Below are 23964 nucleotides of genomic sequence, written 5' to 3'. Positions count from 1 at the left end.
TCACAGGCAAGAAGCTATATGCACCTGAAGTGAACGGGAACACGGGCTGCAACAGTAGATCGTAAAGTTATCTGGAGCGAAGGAGGTAGAAGTCTTGTGAGCAAATGAACACAGGTGCAGGAAGGGATAAACGGAGAACAGAAAGTTCCAACCTTTGAAATTTTTGAAGTGCTTGTGCCCCACACAGAGGATCTTATTTGCCGTATATAGGGCAAATCTGATTTACCCTATAAATTTCTCAGGCCTTCCACCTCATATTTAATTCTCTTAAGCGAGAAAAAAATTTTTTTTCTGACTTGGCTGCTGCCAAGTTCGGCTCTATCAAATCTGGTGCGTCTGTCTGGGGGAAAGGGAGCTAGAAGACCCCGTAGGGTGGTTTGCACCTCCTCTAAGCGTGCAAGCACGGCTCTGGTCTTGACCTGGGTAGCCCAGCTTTCTCGGTGCACCGTGCTTTGGCAACCGGGTCTTGGCGCCTCTGAGAGCGGGGGGAGGGGTGCCACACGATTCCCAGGCCGCTCTGTATCTCTCGGTGCGCTTGCAGGGACCCTGCAGCAAAGCCCTGGATGCTTGCAGCCGGTGCAAGTTTGCAAGCAGCTGGAGAGCGGTGGCTGGAGTCGGGGGGCGGTGGGCGTGGCCACGCTCCCTCCCAGGCAGTCCCGGGAATGTTCTGAAAAGTATCCAAAAGTTCTGAGTCGCGCGCGCGCGCGCCAAAAGAAAAGGCACAACCCCCCACCACTCCGGGCGTGGCGTGTCCAGACCTCGCCACTCCAGCTGCGCCTCCGGCTGCAGCGCACACGTCTCCTGCGCCTACTCCTCGGGAGCCTCGCTGTCCGTCGGGTTCATCCCTCACAGCAGTCTCCAAGCGAGAGAGGGGGCCAGAGTGCTCGCACTTCTTCTAGGGGCACCATGCCCAACGACGAGGCATTCAGCAAGCCCTCTACACCGTCGGAAGCCCCTCACGCCCCCGGGGCACCGCCGCAGGGCAGAGCCGGGGGCTTTGGCAAAGCGTCTGGGGCGCTAGGGGGGGCGGCCAGCGGCTCGAGCGCCGGGGGCAGCAGCGAAGGAGGCGGCTCCGGCTCCGGGGCGTCGGACCTGGGTGCCGGGAGCAAGAAGTCCCCGCGGCTGCCCAAGTGCGCACGCTGCAGGAACCACGGCTACGCCTCGCCGCTCAAGGGCCACAAGCGCTTCTGCATGTGGCGCGACTGCCAGTGCAAGAAGTGCAACCTGATCGCCGAGAGGCAGCGCGTGATGGCCGCGCAGGTGGGTGCGGGCGTCCGGGAGCCGGGGTTCAGCCTTAGTTGTTTTTTTTTTTAGATGGAGTCTCGCTCGGTTGCCCAGGCTGGGGTGTAGTGGCGCGATCTTGGCTCACTGCAACCTCTGCTTCCCGGGTTCAAGCAATTCTCCTGTCTCAGCCTCCCAAATAGCTGGGACTACAGGCGCACACCACCATGCCCGGCTAATTTTTGTATTTTTAGTAGAGACGGGGGTTTCACCATATTGGTCAGACTGGTCTCGAGCTCCTGACCTCAGGTGATCCACCCGCCTCGGCCTCCCAAAGTGCTGGGATTACAGGCGTGGGCCACCGCTCCCGGCGGGGCCCGAGTTTTTTGAATGAAGTCCCCCCAGCATGGCCGTCGCCATGCGGGTCCTGGGTTGTGGAGAGATGCGGCGGTACTTGCCGACGGCCGCGGCGCTTGGGGTCCTGGGCTCCTGGCCACGCTACAACGCCGGTCTGGGAGCGCGGGAGACGCGTCTGATCCCGCCCGCCGGGCAGAGTTGCGGGCTTTGCTCGGCTCGGGGTTCCCCACGATCTCTCACCCTATCTTTCGGCGGAGTTGCGGGGGTTTCCTCTGCTTCCGGGTCCCTGAGATCCCTGATCCCGCTCTCAGGGCAGGGAATTTCGGGGTTCGCCCCTCTGGGCTTCCCCGCGATCCCAGAGCCCGCGCTCCAACAGAATGGGCAGGGTTTATTGCGCTAGAGAAGTCTTCAGGATCTTCGCTCCCGGCCTCCGAGGTGAGGGTAGGGGGGAGGGTTCGACTCCAAGGGAATCCCCGGGATCTCTAGCCCCGCTCTTCTAGCAGAGAATTGCGGAATTCTCTCCGCTTCGGGGTCCCAAGATCTCCGACCGCGAGTTGGGAGCTGAGGGTTTCGGGGTTCGATTTCCTCGAGCGTCCCCAGAATCTCTGACTCTCCCTCCTTGCTGAGTTGCACTTAAATTAGAAAGAATCTTGGAGGGCGCCAGCGCTGCTTGCTCGGTTGGGGGAAAGGGAGACTCGGCCGGGCTGCTGCTTACCCGGGTAACCTGTCGGAAAGCCTTGTTTGTTTTTCTGGAAAAGTCGCTGCAATGGACACAGCGTTGCGTGGTTTCCCTGCGCGCCTGGCGCACTTTTTGTCTTCGCACCCGGTGGATGGAGGCTGAGCGCCTCAGCCATTTTGAGAACTCTGGAAATTTTATTAGCATTTTAAAATTTGCATTCTCGACCGAAGATTAAAGTGCAAATTACTTTGAAGATGTTTTAAAGGACGCTTAAGAATTTTAAAAAATATGCGCAGGTGGAAAAAAGCGCGCTAGGGTTTGAGATTTTGTCCGTCTGTGGCTTTGTTTTTTTAAAGGTTCGTAAGTAGGCTTGTAATTTAACATTTTAACGGAAAGTTAATGTCTTTAGTATTCAAAAAGGATTTTTAGAAGGCAGTAATCCACGTTATTTCCAGTTAAAAGTTGTTTCATCTTTTAAAGACAGGTTATTTGAAATGAAAAGATAACAAAGAAATGTTTGCTAATGATGTCCTACTTTTGATTAGGAACGTGTAAATATCCTCCATTGAAAACAAATGCCCGAAGGTTATATGCTTTTATATAATACATCAGATTTTTACAAATGTGTTTTATACTAAACGTATTTTGGCTTCACAGATGGCGAGTGCAGTCATGAAAATAGATACTGTTTTGCTTAATTTCTTAATAGATTTTTAAAGCTTAATCTGTAGTGGATGAAAAGAATACACTGGGTGTGGCAGTAAAATGCATCACAATGAGTTTACTGAAAAAGATTAATGGACTTTAAAATTATACTCTGGGTAGAAAAATACCCTAAACATTTAGTCGTTGGCTTAAATATTTAGTGTGGAGAACATGCTTGGGGATTTCTCAAAGTGTAGTAAAAATATTCTAGTAGAGGAATTAATTTTGAATAACCTTTATTAGTAGAGGAGGCTGCTTAACACCGTTAAAAACAAAAGCAACTCAAGGTCACTTAGAATGGGAAACTTCAGTATTTTCTACACCAGAAGGTGTGTACTGTGCCAGATGAATCCTTAAAAATCCATAAAACAACTACTTTTAGTCATTTTTAAGTAGTTTGAAATTGATCTTACGTATGATTCTATAATTGTATAGTTGCATTTTTAATCAATTGTTATCCCCTTTCCTTTTTATATAATATTTCCTAAGAAACCTTGAGAGAAGGTCCTTAGCATATGGAGTAGATACCTGTGCATTTTGGATATGCATCGGGTTTTTGTAAGGGTGTGAGTATGCACTGACATGCTTCAGAGGTTTGCAGGGGTTTAAAACTTGTTTCTGGTCAGATTCATTGATGTTCTCTTTCTAAGCCTCTTGGTTAGTAATAGGAAATCCAAGATTTAAGCTTAATTATTTAATTTTAAGTAATTAATTATTTAAGGTAAATTTTTTTAAGTCGAAGACTTTTTTTGGCTATGAGGAAAATTACTTCCCAATTAATCAGCTTTCTATGTTTGGACTGTAGTTTTCCTAAAACAACATATAAATGGTAGTTGTTTTTCTTCCTTTCTTTTTTTTTTTTTTGAGACAGGAGTCTCGCTGTGTCCCCCAGGCTGGAGTGCAGTGGCACGACCTCGGCTTACTGCAACCTCCGCCTCCTGGGTTCAAGCGATTCTTCTGCCTCGGCCTCCCGAGTAGCTGGGACTACAGACACACGCCACCACACCCGGTTAATTTTTGTATTTTTAGTAGAGACGGGATTTCACCATATTGGCCAGGCTGGTCTCAAACTCCTGACCTCAGGTGATCCACCCGCCTCGGCTTCCCAAAGTGCTGGGATTACAAGCGTGAGCCACTGCACCCGGCCTGTAGTTATGTTTTTTAATCGAACATTTTGATTTCACCTTTGGCTTATATTTGGGCAGTTCTGCGGTGTGGGTGCTTCACTGTCATTTCATGAGCACCATACCTTAGTTTCAACAGAAAGTCTTTTTTACATGTGGAAAGCAAAAATACAATTAATTTTCTTTAAACCTGTTTTTTCAATCTTATTTATTTATTTATTTTTTTGAGACGTAGTCTTGCTCCATTGGCCAGGCTGGAGTGCAGTGGCTCGATTTCGGCTCACTGCAACCTCCGCCTCCTGGGTTCAAGTAATTCTCCCCTCGGCCTCCTGAGTACCTGGGATTACAGGCGCACACCACCATGCCTGGCTAGTTTTTGTATTTTTAGTAGAGATGGGGTTTCACCATATTGGTCAGGCTGGTCTCGAGCTCCTGACCTCACGTGATACACCTGCCTCAGCATCCCAAAGTGATGGGATTACAGGTGTGAGCAACCCCGCCTGGCCTTTTTTCAATCTTTAACAGTGTTATTTAAAAGAAGATAAATTGAAGAGGGACCATGAAGAACTTCTTGGGTATGTCAGGTCCTTTCCAGTCCCCAATTCTGGCTCTCTTCTTCCTGTCTGTCTGGAATATCACACACCTGTCTTCTCCCTTCCTCCCTGACTTCAGCCTCTTCTTCCTTCAGGGTCTTCAACACCAGATTCCAGCGCCTTTCCCCACTGCTTCTCCCACATGCTCCCTCCACCCCAAGAATCAGGGCTCTGCAGGCTTTCCTAAGCAGCCCCTGCCTTTCCTGCCCACCCTGTTCCATATTGTTCCAATATGTTCTGCTCCTTCATCCTTGCCTGTCCAAGTCCTCCTCATCCTGTTCTTCAAGGCTCTGTCCAAATACTTCTGCTGGCTGATTTTAACATGTTAAAGACATTTCTCTCTCTGACTTTCTTCTGTAGGAGTGAAAGGTACTTCTGTGTACCACTCTTAGAGTGTTTGTCACAGTTTGCCTTGTGTTGTAGTTGCATGTTTGCCTCCTGTTTCGCCCTTTTTTTTTTTGGAGACATAGTCTTGCTTTGTCGCCCAGGCTGGAGTGCAGTGTCGCGATCTCGGCTCACTGCAACCTCTGCCTCCTGTGTTCAAGCGATTCTCCTGCCTTAGCCTCCCGAGTAGCTGGGACTACAGGTGGGCCAACATGCCTGGCTAATTTTTGTATTTTTTTTAGTGGAGATGGGGTTTCACCATGTTGGCCAGGCTGATCTCGAACTCCTGACCTCCAGTGATCGGCCCACCTCCACCTCCCAAAGTGCTGGGATTACAGGTGCGAACCACCACTCCTGGCCCTGTTTCATTTGTTAAACAGTAAGTAATGTAGGATCCAATCTCTTACTGGTCCCTGTTTTTAGTACAGTGGCCTTTTACAAGTTTATGGAATGAAGGAGTGAGTGATCTCATTTTCCTTCCTAATCTGTTAGTGCTTCTGACCCACTCTGCTCTTCAGATTGTACTTCTCCCCTTGGCTGACTACAGTTTTTTCCTGATCCTCCCTAGCCAACCTTATTCTACACAGTCATTTGTTTAACAAGCTTTTTTGTTTGTTTGTTAAGAGACAGGGTCTTGCTCTGTCTCCCAGGCTAGAGTGCAGTGGCGCAATCATAGCCCACCGTAGCCTCAAACTTCTGGGCTTAAGTGAGTCTCCTGCCTCAGGCTCTTGAGTAGCTGGGATTCCAGGTATCTGCCACCATGTCTGGCAATAACCATTTTTTGAGCACCTACTGTCTGGCTCAAAACTGTTTCTCAGCCTTGCACATCATAGTTACCTGGGTGGATTTAGGAAGAAATGGGAGATTTTCAGACCTCACCTCCCGAGCTAGTGAATCATGGTGTCTGGGATGGGTGGGGCTTCTGTGTTTTCGCAAAGCTGATTCTGGAGTGCTGGAGGATGACTCATTGTCGTGTGCTTCCAGGTGGCCCTGAGAAGGCAGCAGGCCCAGGAGGAGGAATTGGGCATCAGCCACCCCATCCCACTGCCCAGTGCGGCCGAGCTACTTGTCAAAAGAGAGAACAATGGCAGCAACTCGTGCCTCATGACTGAGTGCAGTGGCCCCTCTCAGCCACCGCCGGCCAGTGTCCCCACCACTGCAGCTTCAGGTAATCTGGAGGGGCTGGGGTTCACGTGGAGGCTGGGCACGAGGGAGGAAGAAGGGCTGCAGCCAGAGAAACAGGACTCCCCTGAGCTACATACAATGTTTAGAGCTTAGAGGATTTTGTAAAGGATTCTCCCTCTGAAGATCTGTTTTTGCCTGCATCACAAAGGAGGGGGCCGTGAATTCTAGAAATGCAGGTTCAACTCTTTCCTGTTGATTATTAGTCAAGACTGAATCTGGACAGAGAATGATGTTAGAGAGAGGTGAGATTTTTCAGATTTCATCTCAGTCCACCCTTCATTTTCCAGTCATCCTTGTGGGAACTAAATATCCTTGTTTCCTAGAACTAGAAGTCCACTTCTCCACTGCATCCGTTTGGGGAAAGTGTCTAGAAAGGCCAAATCCTAGTGTCAAATTTGAATGAGCGGGAAGTAACACCGGAAGATAGGCCACGTTGGCTTGAATTCTCTCCCCTGGGTGCTAAGGAGGAATGTGTTCTTTTTTACACATGTGAAACCTGAGACATAGACAGTTACGGGATTGGCCAAGTTTACTGAATTAGAAAATACCTGAATGAGTTTATCTGTCTCCAAAGCTCAATACTCAATGTGCTTACTGCACTAGGTCTCTAAATTACACCTGTATGGAGCTGTACTGTCCAATATGGAAGCCCCTAGCCACATGTGGCTTTTTAAATTTAAATTCATTACAATGAAATAAATGAAAACATTCGGTTTCTTCATTACACTAGCCACGTTTCATGTGCTTAATAGCCACATACAGCTGAGGGCTATCATACTGGATAATGCATTTCTGTCTCTTAGAAAGTCTAATTCGATGGCACTGGTGTAGAATGTGGGAGCTATGAGACATCCACCAAATAAAGACCTGTGGAATCTTGTTATTTCTGGCAATTAAATACACATACTATAATTCACAGAATATCTTTAAATGTCTTTAAAGTGTTCTAAGCTCCATGAAATATAGCCTAGCAGTGTGATATCACCTTGACTAAGCTTTCATGAATTACTCCATTTGCTGGGCTTAAGCACTGTGTACTAAAGTCACACAACTGTACATCATTAACTAGCTGTGCAACTTTGGAGAAGTTACTTAAGCTCCCTGGGCCTTTTTTTCCTCTTGTCAAAAATGAGGGAAAGGGTTCCTGAGGGTCTTAAAGATCTTATGAATCTTGGCCATTATTAAAAAGGAAGTTAAGCAAAAAAGAAGTTAAAAAAGAAGTTAAGCACCAAAGAAAGCAGGAAGGTGTGTCTGTCTGTGTCTGTCTTTGTGTATTTTACTGAAGTTACTGTGTAATTCACAGAGGTCAAGATACTCTTTTTTCTTTGCTTGGATTGGCTGCTCATAGTATGTCCTTATAATAGTTTCCAAACTTTTCTTTCCTTTCTTTTTTTTTTTGAGTTGGAGTCTCACTCTGTTGCCCAGGCTGGAGTGCAGTGGTGTGATCTTGGCTCACTGCAACCTCCACCTCCTGGGTTCAAATGATTTTCCTGTCTTAGCCTCCTGAGTAGCTAGGACTACAGGTGCCCGCCACCACACCCGACTAATTTTTGTATTTTTTAGTAGAGATGGAGTTTCACCATGTTGGCCAGGCTGGCCTTGAACTTCTGACCTCAAGTGATCCACCCACCTCAGCTTCCCAAAGTGCTGGGATTACAGGCGTGAGCTGCCATGCCAGGCCAAAACTTTGCTTTTCATACGAAGGAAGGAGTATATCAGAAATACGATCTTTATGCTTTAAGATTTTAAGATGTGTCCAAGGTTTAGTGACTAAATAATACAGGGTCATGGCTAATCTGGTGGATTTAGCTGTGGGGCTGAGATGAGAAATGGGATGTGTCACATGAGTAAAGAGGGCAAGTCCCAGTGCCAGGTTTTCCATAGGGGAGTAACTCATTTGATTTTCACAAACGTCTCAGGAGGTAGGAATTATTATCCTCATTTACAGATAGGAAAACCAAGGCTTAGTAAATGGTAAGGAGACTGCCACAGAAAAGAGGTGGCTGAGCTAGGATTTATTCCAGGCCTGTCATGGATTTCCCATTCTACTTGACTGGGACCAGTTGCCATGTTTCCTTGGAAAATGGACACTTAACGATTGTTTAGAGGCTGTGGTCTAATCCTCAGAGTAATTTAGGGCTGATGGACAGTTAGCAACAATGTTAGGGGAAAAAGTCCCTACCATTGTATCTTGGCACAGAAGCCAGAAGCCACGGGTCTTCATAGGAAGAAATACAGGGAAAGGCCGGTGACAGATCAGTGTCAGTGCTGGATGTGGCATGACATCAGGGTTTGATTATAAACCCTAAGATAGTGAAGCTTTAGAGAAGGACTTTAGGCTATGCAGAGTTCAGAACGACTCTCCCAAGGCTGTTTCAGAGTGGTGATAGGGAAAGTTACAAAAGGAAGCAGTAGGGGGGCAAGATAGAGGGTTCAGGGTCAAGGAGGATTTAACCAGAGTCCGTTCCTCACCTGTGGAGTTGACAGACCTTGGAGTCATTCTACAGCCTTGAACTAGCACTCACAGGGAAGGGGCATGCGGAAGCCTACAGCGTGCTGTGCTCATTTGCTCAGGCACAGGTGGGCAAGTATGGCTCCAGGAGCCTTTACCTTCTGAGGATGGTGGGCTCTCTCTCTCTCTCTCTCTTTTTTTTGAGATAGAGTTTCGCTCTTGTTGCCCAGGGTGGATGGCAATGGTGCGATTTTGGCTCACCGCAACCTCTGCCTCCCAGGTTCAAGCGATACTCCAGCCTCAGCCTTTCAAGTAGCTGGGATTACAGGCATGCGCCACCTGGCTAATTTTGTATGTTTAGTAGAGGCAGGGTTTCCTCCATGGTGGTCAGGCTGGTCTCGAACTCCCGACCTCAGGTGATCTGCCTGCCTCAGCCTCCCAAAGTTCTGGGATTACAGGCGTGAGCCACCACGCCCAGCTGACAATAGGCTCTCTGCTAACCAGCTCATCTCTGTGGGGCAGGAGCCGCACGTTGCTGTCATTCATGGGATTTGCTACCAGACCTCCCGAGTGAGGATTGATAACTTCTGGACTGAGTTAGGATGTGAGCAAGAGGGAAGTTCAAATGCCAGCAGAATTAAACTATGTAAATATAGAGACAGAAGGATGGAGTGTGGGAGAGTGGGGGAGAGACCAAAAAACAGACTGTGGAGAGTCCTGAAGCTTGTATGCAGCAAAGGGAGCTTAACTTCTTAGATAGCTTCCTACTAACAAATATATAGCTTATATTCATTTTTCAGAGGTTGGATTTACTTAAAATAATTTCATGGAGGTAAATGGTAAACATGTATAGTGGAGTACAAAAATATATTCCATGAAAGATCATTGTTCTTCTAACCCCAATCTGCAGGTCTCTTTGTCATTCCAGGATGATTCACTGCATGTACAGGTGTATGTGTCTGTTTATCCTTTTCATATGTATATATAAAATATTTGCATAATTAATATAGTGGAAGTATATTGTTCCTACTTGTGTCTAATTAGCTTTTTTCATTTACTACAGCTGAAAATTTTTAGTAACCTAGAATTCCACTGTATAGATGTGAAGGCCAGCCAGGCGCAGTGGCTCATGCCTGTAATCCCAGCACTTTGGGAGGCCGAGGCAGGTGGATCACCTGAGGTCAGGAGTTCTAGACCAGCCTGGCCAACATGGTGAAACCCCGTCTCTACTGAAAATACAAAAATTAGCTGGGCATGGTGGCACACACCTGTCATCCCAGCTACTCGAGAGGCTGAGGCAGGGGAATCTCTTGAATCTGGGAGACAGAGGTTGCAGTGAGCTGAGATTGTGCCATTGCACTCCGGCCTGGGCGACAGAGTGAGACTCTATCTCAAAAAAAAAAAAAAAAAAAAAAGAAAAAAAAGAAAAATAGATGTGGAAGGCTACGATTTGAAGTTATGCAGTGAGAGGTGAAAGTTGTAGGAGTTGTCATGGAATAGTAAAACCTACCAACCTGGCACACCTTGGGGCAAGTTGCTAACTTTCTACTTTCTAATACCTGATGTCTAGTGTTTACTCGGTCAGTAGCTTAGTGAAATCTAGTCAACTTTTATTTATTTATTTATTTTTTGAGACACAGTCTCGCTGTATCGCCCAGGCTGGAGTGCAGTGGCGCAATCTTGGCTCACTGCAACCTCCACCTCCCGGGCTCAGACGATTCTCTCACCTCAGCCTCTTGAGTAGCTGAGATTACAGGCGTGCGTGGCGATGCCCAGCTAATTTTTGTACTTTTAGTAGAGACAGGGTTTCACCATGTTGGTCAGGCTGGTCTCAAACTCCTGACCTCAAATGGTTGCCTGCCTTGGCCTCCCAAAGTGCTGGGATTACATGCGTGAGCCACTGCATCTGGCCTTAGTAGACTTTAAAGTCCTTGAAATTTCTTAGTTATCTCCTTTTGGCTCCCAAGAGGGCCAAAAGTGAAGAAGAGAAATGCTCAAGAATTATTGCCAAGAATATTGGCCAAATTCTAAGGACACTTAGAAGGAAATTAAGTATTGTTTCATTTATTGGAGAAACTGGCCTCTCTGAGGAGGATAACTAACATATATTAGAAGAAAATCTCTAAAATCTTTAGCCAAAGATTGGCTAAGACTGACCAGATTAACTGGATAGTCTTTGAATAACTAGTGTAAAATATTTTTGCTGTTATTTTCGTAAATGATTGTGGGTATTACTGTGGAAAGAAATAGTCTTTTGAAGAAATTCTGTTTATTGCTGTTGCTTGTACAGCAGGATAAGTTGTTAGCAGGTACACTTTTTTTTTTTTTTTTGAGACAGTCTCACTCTGTCGCTTAGGCTGGAGTGCTGTGGCGCGATTCCAGCTCACTGCGACCTCTGCCTCCTGGGTTCAAGAGATTCTGGTGCCTCAGCCTCTTGAGTAGCTGGGATTACAGGCGCTCACCACCACCCGTTTAAGTTTTGTATTTTAGTAGAGACAGGGTTTCACCATGTTGGCCACGCTGGTCTTGAACTCTTGACCTCAAGTGATCCGCCTGCCTCGGCCTCCCAAAGTGCTGGGATTACAGGTGTGAGCTATCGTGCCCGGCTGCAGGTACACTATTGATAAGAAAATAGTTTATTCCCAGCCACTTTTGGAGTATTCAGAAAAAAAAAAAGATAAACGATTTTGGCTATAAATGACAAATAATTAATGGCAAATTTACATTTTTTTCCGGTGGTTTCATGTTTTGAACTTTAGCATAAAATGTACTTTTTTTTTTTTTCAAATGTTATTAGCTGACTTAAATCTCAGGTCTTCTTCCTCTTTGTAAATGCAGGCTCCTCTTTGTTTTGTTTTATTTAATATTCTACTTTTTCTTCAGCCTCCCGTGCTCCTATAGAATGCTGTTTGACACAGTACTTATGCTAAGGTCTGCATAGTTCTCTGCTTCTCCTTTTCTGTGCAGAAACTGTCAGACGAAGGGTTGCATTGTAGATAATTCAGTTCTGCATGTGTGTCCTTTGTAAGGACCTGAATGTTATCTCTCTTGGGGCCCTCCCTTTTGGAGCACCGGGGACTTCCATCCACACTCACATTCACCCTCCCCCAGATCAAACCACCTCGGGCCCCCCGGGCAGCTCCAGCCTCTTACTGTGGCTCGTGGCCCAGTTTCAATCACCTTTTCCGTGTTAGAAGGATCAGTTAGGTCTGTGTCTAATATTGAAGGGGCCTTTCCTTCACTTTTCTTCAGCAGTTACTCCACTTGGAGAGCATACAGCGAGAGAGCACATGCCAGTTGGGAAACACATTGTGTCGTATGTTTAAGTGCTTAAAAGTTCATAAAACATGAAATGTGTTCGTTTGAAAATGGAATAGTGTCCTATGCAGTTTTTACAAGTAAGAGATATGGCTGGTGAATTCACAATGGAAGATGGTTGTTTAAATTAAAAACAATTTTTTAGAGCAGTTTTAGGTTCACAGCAAAATTGAGAGGAAGGTACAGAGATTTTTTTTAATATACTCCCTGCCCCCACACATGCAGAGCCTCTCCTACATTACCAGCATCCCCCATCAGAGTGGTGCATTTGCTAGCATCGATGAACTTACATTGATGCATCATTGTCATCCAGAGTCCGTAGTTTGCATAGGGGTTTGCTCTTGTTGATGTACTTTTTAATGGGTTTGGACAAAAGTGTAATAGCATGTGTCCATTATAGTATTCAGAGCATTGCCACTGTCCTAAAAATTCTCTGTGGGGTTATTTAAATTTAAGATAACATTTTAAACATTTTAGAGTTTTTTGCAAATTTTTATTTTATTTTAAATTTTTATTTATTTAATTAATTTTTTTTTTTTTTTGAGACGAAGTCTTGATCTTCTCTCCCAGGCTGGGGTGTAGGGGAGTGATCTCGGCTCACTGCAAACTTCGCCTCCCAGGTTCAAGCGATTTTCCTTTCTCAGCCTCCTGAATAGCTGGGATTACAGGCATGCGCCACCAAACCTGGCTAATTTTTGTATTTTAAGTTAGCCACTCCCACTAATTTTTATATTTTTGGTAGAGACAGGGTTTCACCATGTTGGCCAGGTTGGTGTTGAACTCCTGACCTCAGGTGCTCCGCCTGCCTTGGCCTCCCAAAATGCTGGGATTGCAGGCATGAGCCACCAGGACTGGCCGTTATTATTTATTTAGAGATAGGGTCTCATTCTGTCTCCCAGGCTGGAGTGTAGTGGCTCCATCATGGCTCACTGCATCCTCCAACTCCTAGGCTCAAGCAGTTCTCCTACCTCAGCCTCCTGAGCAGTTAGGACTACAGGTGCACACTATCATGCCTGGCTAATTTTTAAAAATTTTCTTTTTGTGGAGACAGGGTCTCTTTTTGTTGCCCAGGCTGGTCTTGAACTCCTGGCTTCCAGCAGCCAGGAGTTGAACTCCTGCTTCAGCTCCCAAAGTGCTGGGATTAGAGGTGTGAGCCTACGCACTAAGCCCATTTTTTTTTAATTTTTCAAGAGACAGAGGTTCGTTCTGTTGCCCAGGCTGGAATGCAGTGGCACAATCATAGCTCACCGTAGCCTCAAACTCCTGGACTCAAGTAATCCTTCTGCCTCAGCCTCCCAGGGAGCTGGGACTACAGGTGTGCTACATGCCCAGCTAATTTTATTTATTTATTTATTTATTTTTGGGAAACAGAGTCTCACTCTTGCCCAGGTTGGAGTGCAGTGGCGTGATCTTGGCTCACTGCAACCTCCACCTCCCAGGTCAAGTGATTCTCGTGCCTCAGCCTCCTGAGTAGCTGGGACTACAGGCGCATGCAATGATGCCTGGCTAATTTTTATATTTTTAGTAGAGACAGGGTTTTGCCATGTTGGCCAGGCTAGTCTTATCTTTGGAGTTTTCTAATGTTGTAAAGAAGGAAATACTTTATTCAAATAAGCAATAAAAGCGTATTATACAAATTGGATTGAGACTTTATTTTTGAAAGATTCTGGCCACTTAAGTGAAATGAGATCCATTCGATTTTAGACAGCTTTCAATTATTGCTAGAATAGGAAATGATATTAGGTTAAGAAAAAGGTTTTCAGATAAAAACATTCCCAAATTTTACTTTCAAATTAAACAAATTTTCAGAGTTTCTAGCAAAACAAAACTCCTTTCTTTTTTTTTTTTTTTTTTTTTGAGAGTCTCACTCTGTCACCCAGGCTGGAGTGCGGTGGCATGATCTCGGCTCACTGCAAGCTCCACCTCCTGGGTTCACGCCATTCTCCTGCCTCAGCCTCCCAAGTAGCTGGGACTACAGGCACCTGCCACCACACCCGGCTAATTTTTTGTATTTTTGGTAGAGACGGGGTTTCACTGTGTTAGCCAGGATGGTCTCCATCTCCTGACCTCGTGATCTGCCTGCCTCGGCCTCCCAAAATGCTGGGATTACAGGCGTGAGCCACTGCGTCCGGCCAAAACTCCTTAAACTGAAGCAGTAGAGGCAGAAATGAAAGAAAACGCTTAAGATTAATGAGACTGATGGTTTTTGTTTGTTTTTTGTTTTTGTTTTTATTATTTAAATTTTTTTTGAGGCGGAGTCTCGCTCTGTTGCCCAGACTGGAGTTCAGTGGTGCGATCTCAGCTCACTGCAAGCTCTACCTCCCGGGTTCACGCCATTCTCCTGCCTCAGCCTCCCGAGTAGCTGGGACTACATGCACCTGCCACCACGCCCGGCTATTTTTTTTTGTATTTTTAGTAGAGACGGGGTTTCACCGTGTTAGCCAGGATGGTCTCAATCTCCTCGTGATCCACCCGCCTCAGGCTCCCAAAGTGCTGGGATTACTGGGGTGAGCCACCACGCCCGGCGAGGGACTGATGGTTTGATAGCCTATTTTAGGTAGTGTCTCAATTTTGTTTATCTCAGGGATAGTCTTTGCTTATATGTCAAGTATAGCAGTTTAATTGGTCAGATAGAAGCTTTCTGTGGGTAGTATTTTAATAAAGCAATTATGAAAACAAAGTACATAGGAAGTAACCTACTGGTCTACCTTTGACTAGAAGGGAAATTTAGAAAACATCTAGAGCCAGGAAACACGTAAATACAGGGGTTAAAGTTACAAATAAATTTTATAACAGCATATTAAAAAGCCAAAACATTTGATTGGTTTACATCTATGTCTCTCCTGTGAAAGTGTAATCTTTAAGGACAAACACTTATCCATCTCTGTTTAGTACAGTACCTGGCTTTATAGTTAATGGTCAATAAACCGTTGCTGAATGAATAAATGATTGTTAAATTTGAAGCTGTATTTTAAAATACTAGGTAAGTGATCTGAACCCACCTGTAGACACCAGAGAATAAAATTATTGATGTTCAATGTACGTTTTTGTTCTGTGATATTTTAAAAATATATCTGAATTTTTTTTTCTTTTTAGGACAGGGTCTTGCTTTTTAGCCCAGGCTAGAATGCAGTGGTGCCATCTTGGCTCACTGCTGCCTTGACCTCCTGGGCTCAGCAATTCTTCCACTTCAGCCCCCAAGTACCTTGGACTACAGGCACGTGCCACCACTCCTGGCTCATTTTACAGATTTTTTTAGAGATGGGGATCTCGCTGTGTTGCCTAGGCTGGTCTCAAACTCCTGGGCTCAAGTGATCTTCTCACCTTGGCCTCCCAAAGTGCTGGGATTACAGGAGTGAGGCAGCATGCCTGACCTCTGAATTTTTTTTTTGAGATGAAGTCTTGCTCTGTCACCCAGGCTGCAGTGCAATGGCATGATCTCGGCTCACTGCAACCTCTGCCTCCCAGGTTCAAGCGATTCTCCTGCTTCAGCCTTCCGAGTAGCTGGGATTACAGGCGCCTGCCACCATGCCCAGCTAATTTTTGTATTTTTACTAGAGACGGGGTTTCACCATGTTGGCCAGGCTGGTCTCGAACTCCTGACCTCAGGTGAACTGCCTGCCTCGGCCTCCCAAAGTGCTGGGATTACAGGCGTGAGTCACCGCGCCCGGTGACCTCTGAATTTTTAAGGTGATTAAAAATTCAAATGTAGTTTAATGACTTAAGATGTAATTCATATACCAGGTAATTCATTTGTCTCAAGTGTACAATTCAGTGTTTTTTAGTAAATTCACAGAGTTGTACCACAGTCACAAGAATCTGGTTTTGGAACATTTTAGTCACTTCCCATGTACTCTTCACTCCAGCCCTAGGCAGACACTAATAGATTTTCTGTCTCTACAGAGGTGTCTATTCTGGAAATTTTATATAACTGGAATGATAAGATGTGTAACCTTTTGTGTCTTACTTCTCTTACTTAGCCTGATGTTTGTAAGTTTATCCATGTTGTAGCATGTATTTTTAATTATTATTGTTCCTTTATGTTAGTAGTATTTCATCATATGGATATATACCACATTATTTTTCTGTTTATCAGCTGATGAACATCTGGGTTGCTTATGGGTTTTGGCTATTATGAATAATGTTGCTGTGAACTTGTGTGCAAGAGTTTTTGAATGAATGTATGTTTCATTCTCTTGGGTATATACCAAGTAGTGGTGTTACTGAGTTTTATGGTAACTCTGTCCTTAACGTTTTGAGGAACTGCCACACTTTTCCAAAGAGGCTGCACTATTTTACATTCCTACCAACAGTCTATGAGGGTTCCAGAAAATTCAAACTAAGTTTTTTTAAGTTACAAGGGAAGATACCTTTATCCTAGCAAGCTACAGATAATTAAAACCCTGTGAGAGTCTTTCGTGATAAGTTTAGATTATGAAGGATTCTTTAGGTTTGCATTTTATTATCAATAGATACATGTTAATATTCAGGCTGGGTGCGGTGGCTCACACCTGTAATCCCAGCACTTTGGGAGGCTGAGGTGGGTGGATCACTTGAGGTCAGGAGTTCGAAACCAGCCATGGTGAAACCCTGTCTCTATCAAAAATACAAAAATTAGCCAGGCGTGGTGGCACATGCCTGTAATCCCAGCTACTCGGGAGGCTGAGGTGGGAGAATTTTCTGAGCCCAGGAGGTGGAAGTTGCAGGGAGCTGAGATTGCCCCACTGCACTCCAGCCTGGGCAACAGAGCAAGACTCTATCTAAAAAAAAAATATATGTGTACATATTGAATATATATATATATATATTCAATCTTTGAAAACGTTCCTTTCTTACTTGTCACATAGAGTTTATATTGAAAGGAACAGTGTTTGTGGAAGTAAAGCAATTCATAAAGGGACCTGGGGAGAGTTTTTCTTTGCTGTAGCTGTATTATTGGTTGGTAGAAATATTGGTATCTATAGGAAGGGCTAAAGTAACATTTTGGACTTTGGGTGACGTGTTTCCTGAAAACGAGGGAGGAAGAATTCTGTGGCCCTAAAACTTGGCAAGAATAGTTTTAATCTGTGAGTTTCTTTTTTTATTATTATTATACTTTTAAGTTTTAGAGTACATGTGCACAATGTGCAGGTTTGTTACATATGTATACATGTGCCATGTTGGTGTGCTGCACCCATTAACTCGTCATTTAACATTAGGGTATATCTCCTAATGCTATCCCTCCCCACTCGCCCCACCCCACAACAGGCCCTGGTGTGTGATGTTCCGCTTCCTGTGTCCATGTGTTCTCATTGTTCAGTTCCCACCTATGAGTGAGAACATGGGGTGTTTGGTTTTTTGTCCTTGCGATAGTTTGCTGAGAATGATGGTTTCCAGCTTCATCCATGTCCCTACAAAGGACATGAACTCATCATTTTTTATGGCTGCATAGTATTCCATGGTGTATATGTGCCACATTTTCTTAATCCAGTCTATCATTGTTGGACATCTGGGTTGGTTCCAAGTCTTTGCTATTGTGAATAGTGCCGCAAGAAACATTCACGTGCATGTGTCTTTTAATCTGTGAGTTTCTAAAATTGGAAAACCACTGTCACTCTTCTGGGGAGTGAAAGAGAAAACCCGAGAGTCGGTGAAAATGGACAGCTGTCCTTCATGTGGCCAGTGAGAAGAGGGCAGTTCACAAAGACTTTCAGACCTGGTTGTAGCATTGGGGAACTTTTACAGGTGTTGACACTAAGTATTGTCCTTGTATGGTGCTGCCTTGCACTTGCTGCCATAGGGAACTTTTGGAAGGTCACAAAGGTCATCTGTGTCATCAGTGTCACTTGCCTACTCAGCAGCATCCCCCTGGAGTTCTTTGACTCACATATTCCTAGTTACCTGGTGGTTTGAGGATCCTGTCCTGTTGATCACCCCTCAGGTACCTACTTACTTTTGGAGTCTTGTGAATGCCTTTTTGTCCTCTTTTTATATTAATTATTTTTAAAAACTCTCTTTTATTGTGGTACAATATGCACAATTTAAAATTTATCATTTTAGGCTGGGCACAGTGGCTCACGCCTGTAATCCCAGCATTTTGGGAGGCCGAGGCGGGCAGATCACCTGAGGTCAGGAGTTCGAGACCAGCCTGACCAACATGGCAAATCCCTGTCTCTACTAAAAATACAAAAATTAGTTAGACGTGGTGGTGGGTGTCAGTAATCCCAACTACTTGGGAGGCTAAGGCAGGAGAATCGCTTGAACCTGGGAGGCGGAGGTTGCAGTGAGCTGAGATCGTGCCATTGCATTCCAGTCTGTCTCAAAAAAAAAATATATATATATATATATTTATCATTGTAACCATTTTTAAGCATAGAGTTCAGTGGTATTAGGTACATTCACCATAATGTGCAACCATCACCACCATCCATCTCCAGAACTTCCCAGACAGAAACTCTGTACCCATTAAACGATTAATTCCCGTTTACCCCTCTCATAAACTAACTTGTGACTGAGGCCAGTCTCTTCTGCAAGCCCAGCTTTCTTGAAAGTTTCCTGGCTTCTGAAATCACCTGTAGACTCACATGAGTTAAGATGATTCCTTTAATCTCTGCCAGCATCCTTTCTTGGCTCTCTTAACTCCCAAATGTTTCCTGTATTGCTGACTTCTTTCTTTGTTTTAAGTGCTTCTCTAACCTATGCCTCTTGGGTAATGGGGGGTCCAAAGTCTATAAAATAACTGAGGTTTATAGGGAAGGGATGCAGGGGACTGTATACTAAAACACCTTATGCAGTACACTGTAAATTCTGTCTGATGATCTGGACTCTAAGCCTAGGAGTGCCCTTAGTTGTACTGTGAAGCAAAGGAAGTGGAGTAGGGGTGCCTGTGGGTCCCCTGGGGCTCTCAGTGCTCTCTCACGGGGTCTTGACTTGTCAGGGTCCCTTTTGCGGTTGTCAAAAGCAGCTATGCAAACGTCTATGTGCATTTCTGTTTCAGCCTGAAGATGTCTTCACTTTCCAAATGATAAAAAAATCCAATTCAGTGTTTTTGACTCTCCTGTGAAAATTCACATAAATATTGATTACTATTGTTGAACCAAATTACACTTCAAACCAAGTTTATGCCAGACTGTAAACATCTGCAGGCAGACTTCATAGTTGCTAATCTGGTCTTATTGTACAATACCACTGAATATGCTTTCCAGAAAAAAATGTATAAGAAACTCTTAAAGTAGACTATAAATAGCTGGCAAGTTGACAAAAGAAAATAATCAATTCAGTATTACAGTAATAGCAGATTTTCTGATGTTTATTGGCAGTAAGGGTTCTTAGATACTGCTTCAGCCATCCATTGCCATTCAACGTATAGTAACAGATGAGTTTCAATGTTGATTTCAGAACTTATAAAAATTGCCCTTAACTACCCGTTAGTTAACTCTAGTCCTCAGGTTTTAGGGTTTATTTAAAATATGGAGTAGGGCATGGTGGCTCATGCCTGTAATCCCAGCACTTTGGGAGGCCAAGGTGGGTGGATCACTTGAAGTCAGGAGTTCAAGACCAGCCTGGCCAACGTGGTGAAACCCCATCTCTACTAAAAATACAAAAATTAGCCGGGCATGGTGGACAAAAATTAGCCAGGCATGGTGGCGCATGCCTGTAGTCCTAGCTACTCAGGGGGCTGGGGCAGGAGAATGGCTTGAACCCTGGAGGCGGAGGTTGCAGGGAGCCGAGATCGTGCCATTGTACTCCAGCCTGGGCGACAGAGCGAGACTCTAAAAAAATTAAATACATAAAAAGTAGAATAAAATACATAAAATACAAATTAGTTCAGTGAAGCAGATTGGATTTATCAAATGGCAATAAATGTTTGCTGAATGTATTGAATTCATCTGTGCTGGAGAGTTTGCTGTCTGAGCAAGATTTCCTCCCTCGCTCTTCTTACTCTCTTTTTTCATTTTACTTCTTTATTCATTCAACAAATGTTCGTTCTATGGCTGCCTTGAGCCAGATCCTATTCTAGGTACAGGATATTATAGCAGTGCATATATCTCTCACATGGATCTTGTATATCTTGGGGGCTGCCAGGGAAGACAGTTGATAAACAAGTACATCAATAAATAAGATACTTGCAGTAAGTGGTAAGTGCTGTAAAGAAAAACAAAGTGATATGATGGATGTGACCAAGGGGACATGGGCTGTTTTAAATAGGGTGGTCAAAGAAGGAAGGTCTCTCTAAGGAAGTTAAATCAGAGCTAGTCCCAAATGACAATGAGCCATTCTCATCAAGATCTGGGGAAAGAGCATTTGAGGAGGAAGGAGCAGCAAGGTGAGACTGTGCTGAGGCAGGCAGCTGTGAGCCTGAGTGCTTTGAGCACCGGGTGGCACCAGTGGGGTTGTGTCATGGGCTCATAGCAGTAGGGTGCACAGCTGCCTGTGTAGACCACGGAAAGGGTTGGGAGTTTAGCATGAATGCAGTGGAAAGCCATTAACTATTAAAGCAGTGAATGATGTGATCTAATTTACTTTCTTAAAATATCTCTCTGCTCTTATGTGGTGGTGTTTGAAGGGAACTGGGTGAGAGATTGATGGGAAGGTTGTGCTGTTGTCCAGGTGAAAGGGAGAGCTGGTTAGACTGGAGTGGTGGCAGTAGAGATGGAAAGAAAGGCTGGGACGGGAAGTCTATATTGGGGGTACATTTATGTGTAGTTTTGGTGGGTGTTGTCAATGGTATTCCCTTCTGAGAGTGGCTGCTACAGCACAGCCAGTACTAGGTTGTTGGAGTTTTCCTAGTTAGGTGAGGTTATGTACATCAGTGTGGTCAGGTGAATAATGGCCTCCCAAAAGATGCCTGTGCCCTAATCCCTGGAACCTGTGAAGATGGTACCTTACATGGCAGAAGGGACTTTGCAAATGTGATTGAGTCAAGAGTCTTGAGATGAGCGAGATGATCCTGGATTTTCCGGATGGGCACAATCTAATGGCATGAATCCTTAAAAGTGGAGAGCTCCCTGGGTGTGGTAGCTCATGCCTGTCATCCCAGCACTCTGGGAGGCTGAGGCTGAAGGATTGCTTAAACTCAGGAGTTTGGGACCAGCCTGGGCAACAGCGAGATCAGGTCTCTAAAAAAAAAAAAAAAAAAAGAAAAAAAAATTAGCCAGGTGTGGTGGTGGGTGCTTTTAGTCCCAGCTGCTTGGGAGGCTGAGGTGGGAGGATTGCCTGATCCCAGGAGTTCAAGGTTGCAGTGAACAGTGATCATGCCACTGCATTTCTGCCTGGGTGACAGAGTGAGGCCATGTCTCTTAAAAAAATGCAGGGGAAGTGTGAACAGAACCTTTCCTGGCTGCTCCTAGAGATGCCATGACAGAAGACACAGGAGAGTTGCCAGGCTTGACAGAGACTTGACCTGCTATTGCTGGCTTTGAAGGGGGAGGAAGGGAACCCCTCAGCCAAAGAATATGGGAGGCCTCTACAGGCTAGCAACAGCCCTCAGCTGACAGCCAGCAAGGAATGGGACCTCAGTCCTACTAACACACAGGGAGCCGAATTCTGCCAACTAACTGATTGAGCAAAGAAACAGTCCCTGCTAGAGGCTCCAGAAAGAAATGCAGCCCCAGAGACACCTTGACAGAGACTGGCGTCAGACTTCGGACCCACAGAACTCTAAGATAATCAATTTGTGTCATTTACGCCACTAAATTTCTGGTGATTTGTTAACACAGTGAAAGATGACTAATGCAACTGGTATAGTTTATAATCTAGATTTCCCTTGTTAGTGGGGTTGAACATCGTTCCGTATGCTTAAAAGCCATTTGTATTTTATTCTCTGAACCATCTATGTCCTTTGCCCATTTTTCTATTGATCCTGGCCAACATCGAGAAATTCCTTATTTATTGTGGAGATTGGCCCTTTTTGATATGAGGTGCAAGTTTCCCCCCACTATTTGGTATTTTAAACCAGGGAACTATTTGAGACTGGCAGGGGACAGACTGCAGGGGTGATAAGAGCCCCAGGACTGAGTCCTCGCCACTGCACTCTTTGGAGGACAAGTAGAGGAGCAGAGAAGCCTGTAACTTTTCCACTTCCTGTTAGTAAGCTATTCTTCAGTCCAAATGAAAACGGCCATAGAATGGCTAAACCAATATGTTATTTGTATTCTTTTAACTTCTTCTTCTTCTTCTTTTTTTTCTTTTTTTTTTTTGAGACAGTCTTGCTTTGTCGCCAGGCTGGAGTGCAGTGGTGTAATCTCGGCTCACTGCAGCCTCTGCCTCTCAGGTTCAAGCGATTCTCCACTTCAGCCTGCCGAGTAGCTGGGATTAAAGGTGTCCGCCACCACGCCTGGCTAATTTTCATATTTTTAGTAGAGACGAGGTTTCACCATGATGGCTAGGCTGGTCTTGAACTCCTGACCTCAGGTGATCTGCCCGCCTCGTCCTCCCAAAGTGCTGAGATTACAGGCGTGAGCCACCATGCCCAGCCAGTACTCTTTTTTTTTTTTTTGTGACGGAGTCTTGCTCTGTTGGCCAGGCTGGAGTGCAGTGGTGTGATCTCGGCTCACTGCAAGCTCTGCGTCCCAGGTTCACGCCATTCTCCTTCCTCAGCCTCCCGAGCAGCTGGGACTACAGGCGCCCGCCACCATGTCTAATTTTTTTTGTATTTTTAGTAGAGACAGTGTTTCACCGTGTTAGCCAGGATAGTCTCGATCTCCTGACCTTGTGATCCACCCATCTTGGCCTCCCAAAGTGCTGGGATTACAGGCATGAGCCACCGCGCCCGCCAGCCAGTATTCTTTTAACTTCTATTCCTCAGTTCGATTTTAGCCATGAGTAGGTCTCAAGTTTTAAGCCAAAAGTTTCAATGACTAAACCATTTCATAGTCATGGTTTGGAAGTTTCACAGTTCCATTCATTATATAATAAACTGCGGTATGGCCATGATGCAGGAATGGGGAGATACACTGTCCAGTCACATATTCTGGTTACTAGAGGCTAATCTTATTCTTACCAGTGTGGTCAGTGAGCATGGAATTAGAATGCACGTTACCTTCAGCTATCTCAGAGTCATTTTACTGTTTGCGTTGATGTGGAATGAGCATTGTCATTATTCCTGCATGACGTGTCGAGGTTTCCCCTGAGAGAATGGTATATGGCTTGATCAAAGGTCTCGAATATTGAAGACACCTGGGAAAAGAGATTTGTTGTTATCTTGATAACTTTATACCTGGAAAGGACTCTCAGTGAAAGAACCTAAGATCTGGAGTCAAAAGACCTGGCTCAGTTTCTTACCACCTCCCTGATTTTCAGCAGTTCATTAAACTTTGTATATTTGTTCATTTGTGAAATGAATAAAATAATAATATCCATCTAGTATATCTTATAGAATTGTTAGAGTGCTCATTTTTTTCTTAAGATATGTATGGTACTTAATTTTTCATAAATATATATGATATATATGAAATATAAGGTATTTATGAAAAAATATCTTTGTACACTGTGATGAAGTACATGAACATGTCATAGAGCTCACATTTCAGATATTAGTAGGAGGAGCAGATGAATGAGCCCGGATATGATTTATCCTGTAGCAATAAATAAGTTTTTGCAAAAATGAAGCTACATGAACAGATACAACAAGAATTACATCTTTGGGTGAGGATTACATAACCCATCACATTTCCCTACACCCCCAGTTGCCAGGAATCTCAGAGACACATCTTAATGCTCAAACATGGTAGATGTATTAAACTGTCCCATTAGAATATAAGTATTCCCCCTTCTTTTCATGACCTTCTTTTCTTTTTCTGTTTTGTTGACTTCGCTGATAGATGCCTTCAGTATTAGCCATCTGTCATCCTTTCAAAAGAGAGTGAGGGCAGGGCACGGTGGCTCACACCTGTAATCCCAGCACTTTGGGAGGCCAAGGTGGGCAGATTACCTAAGGTCAGGAGTTCGAGACCAGCCTGGCCAACA

At 44.8% G+C, this 23964-nt stretch overlaps 1 protein-coding gene across 2 annotated transcripts in view; it reads left to right on the top strand.

The window, feature by feature from the left end:
- Nucleotides 1-695: 695 nt before the first annotated feature.
- DMRT1 (doublesex and mab-3 related transcription factor 1) overlaps nucleotides 696-23964 on the top strand; it is a 126682-nt gene continuing 103413 nt past the window's right edge. Inside the window, exons 1-2 of one of the 2 annotated variants that reach the window (XM_054502270.2) lie at nucleotides 696-1260; nucleotides 6048-6231. In XM_054502270.2, the coding sequence (XP_054358245.1) occupies nucleotides 907-1260; nucleotides 6048-6231 (538 nt within the window). In that variant the 5' untranslated portion in view covers nucleotides 696-906. The remainder of the gene's footprint in view (nucleotides 1261-6047; nucleotides 6232-23964) is intronic. The other variant, XM_054502269.2, reaches the window with a different exon arrangement.

The sequence above is a fragment of the Pongo pygmaeus genome, chromosome 13 (genome assembly GCF_028885625.2).
Source record: "Pongo pygmaeus isolate AG05252 chromosome 13, NHGRI_mPonPyg2-v2.0_pri, whole genome shotgun sequence".
Lineage (NCBI taxonomy): Eukaryota > Metazoa > Chordata > Mammalia > Primates > Hominidae > Pongo > Pongo pygmaeus.
The sequence above is the reverse complement of the archived record's forward strand: the minus strand, read 5'-3'. Positions and strand labels throughout refer to the sequence as shown.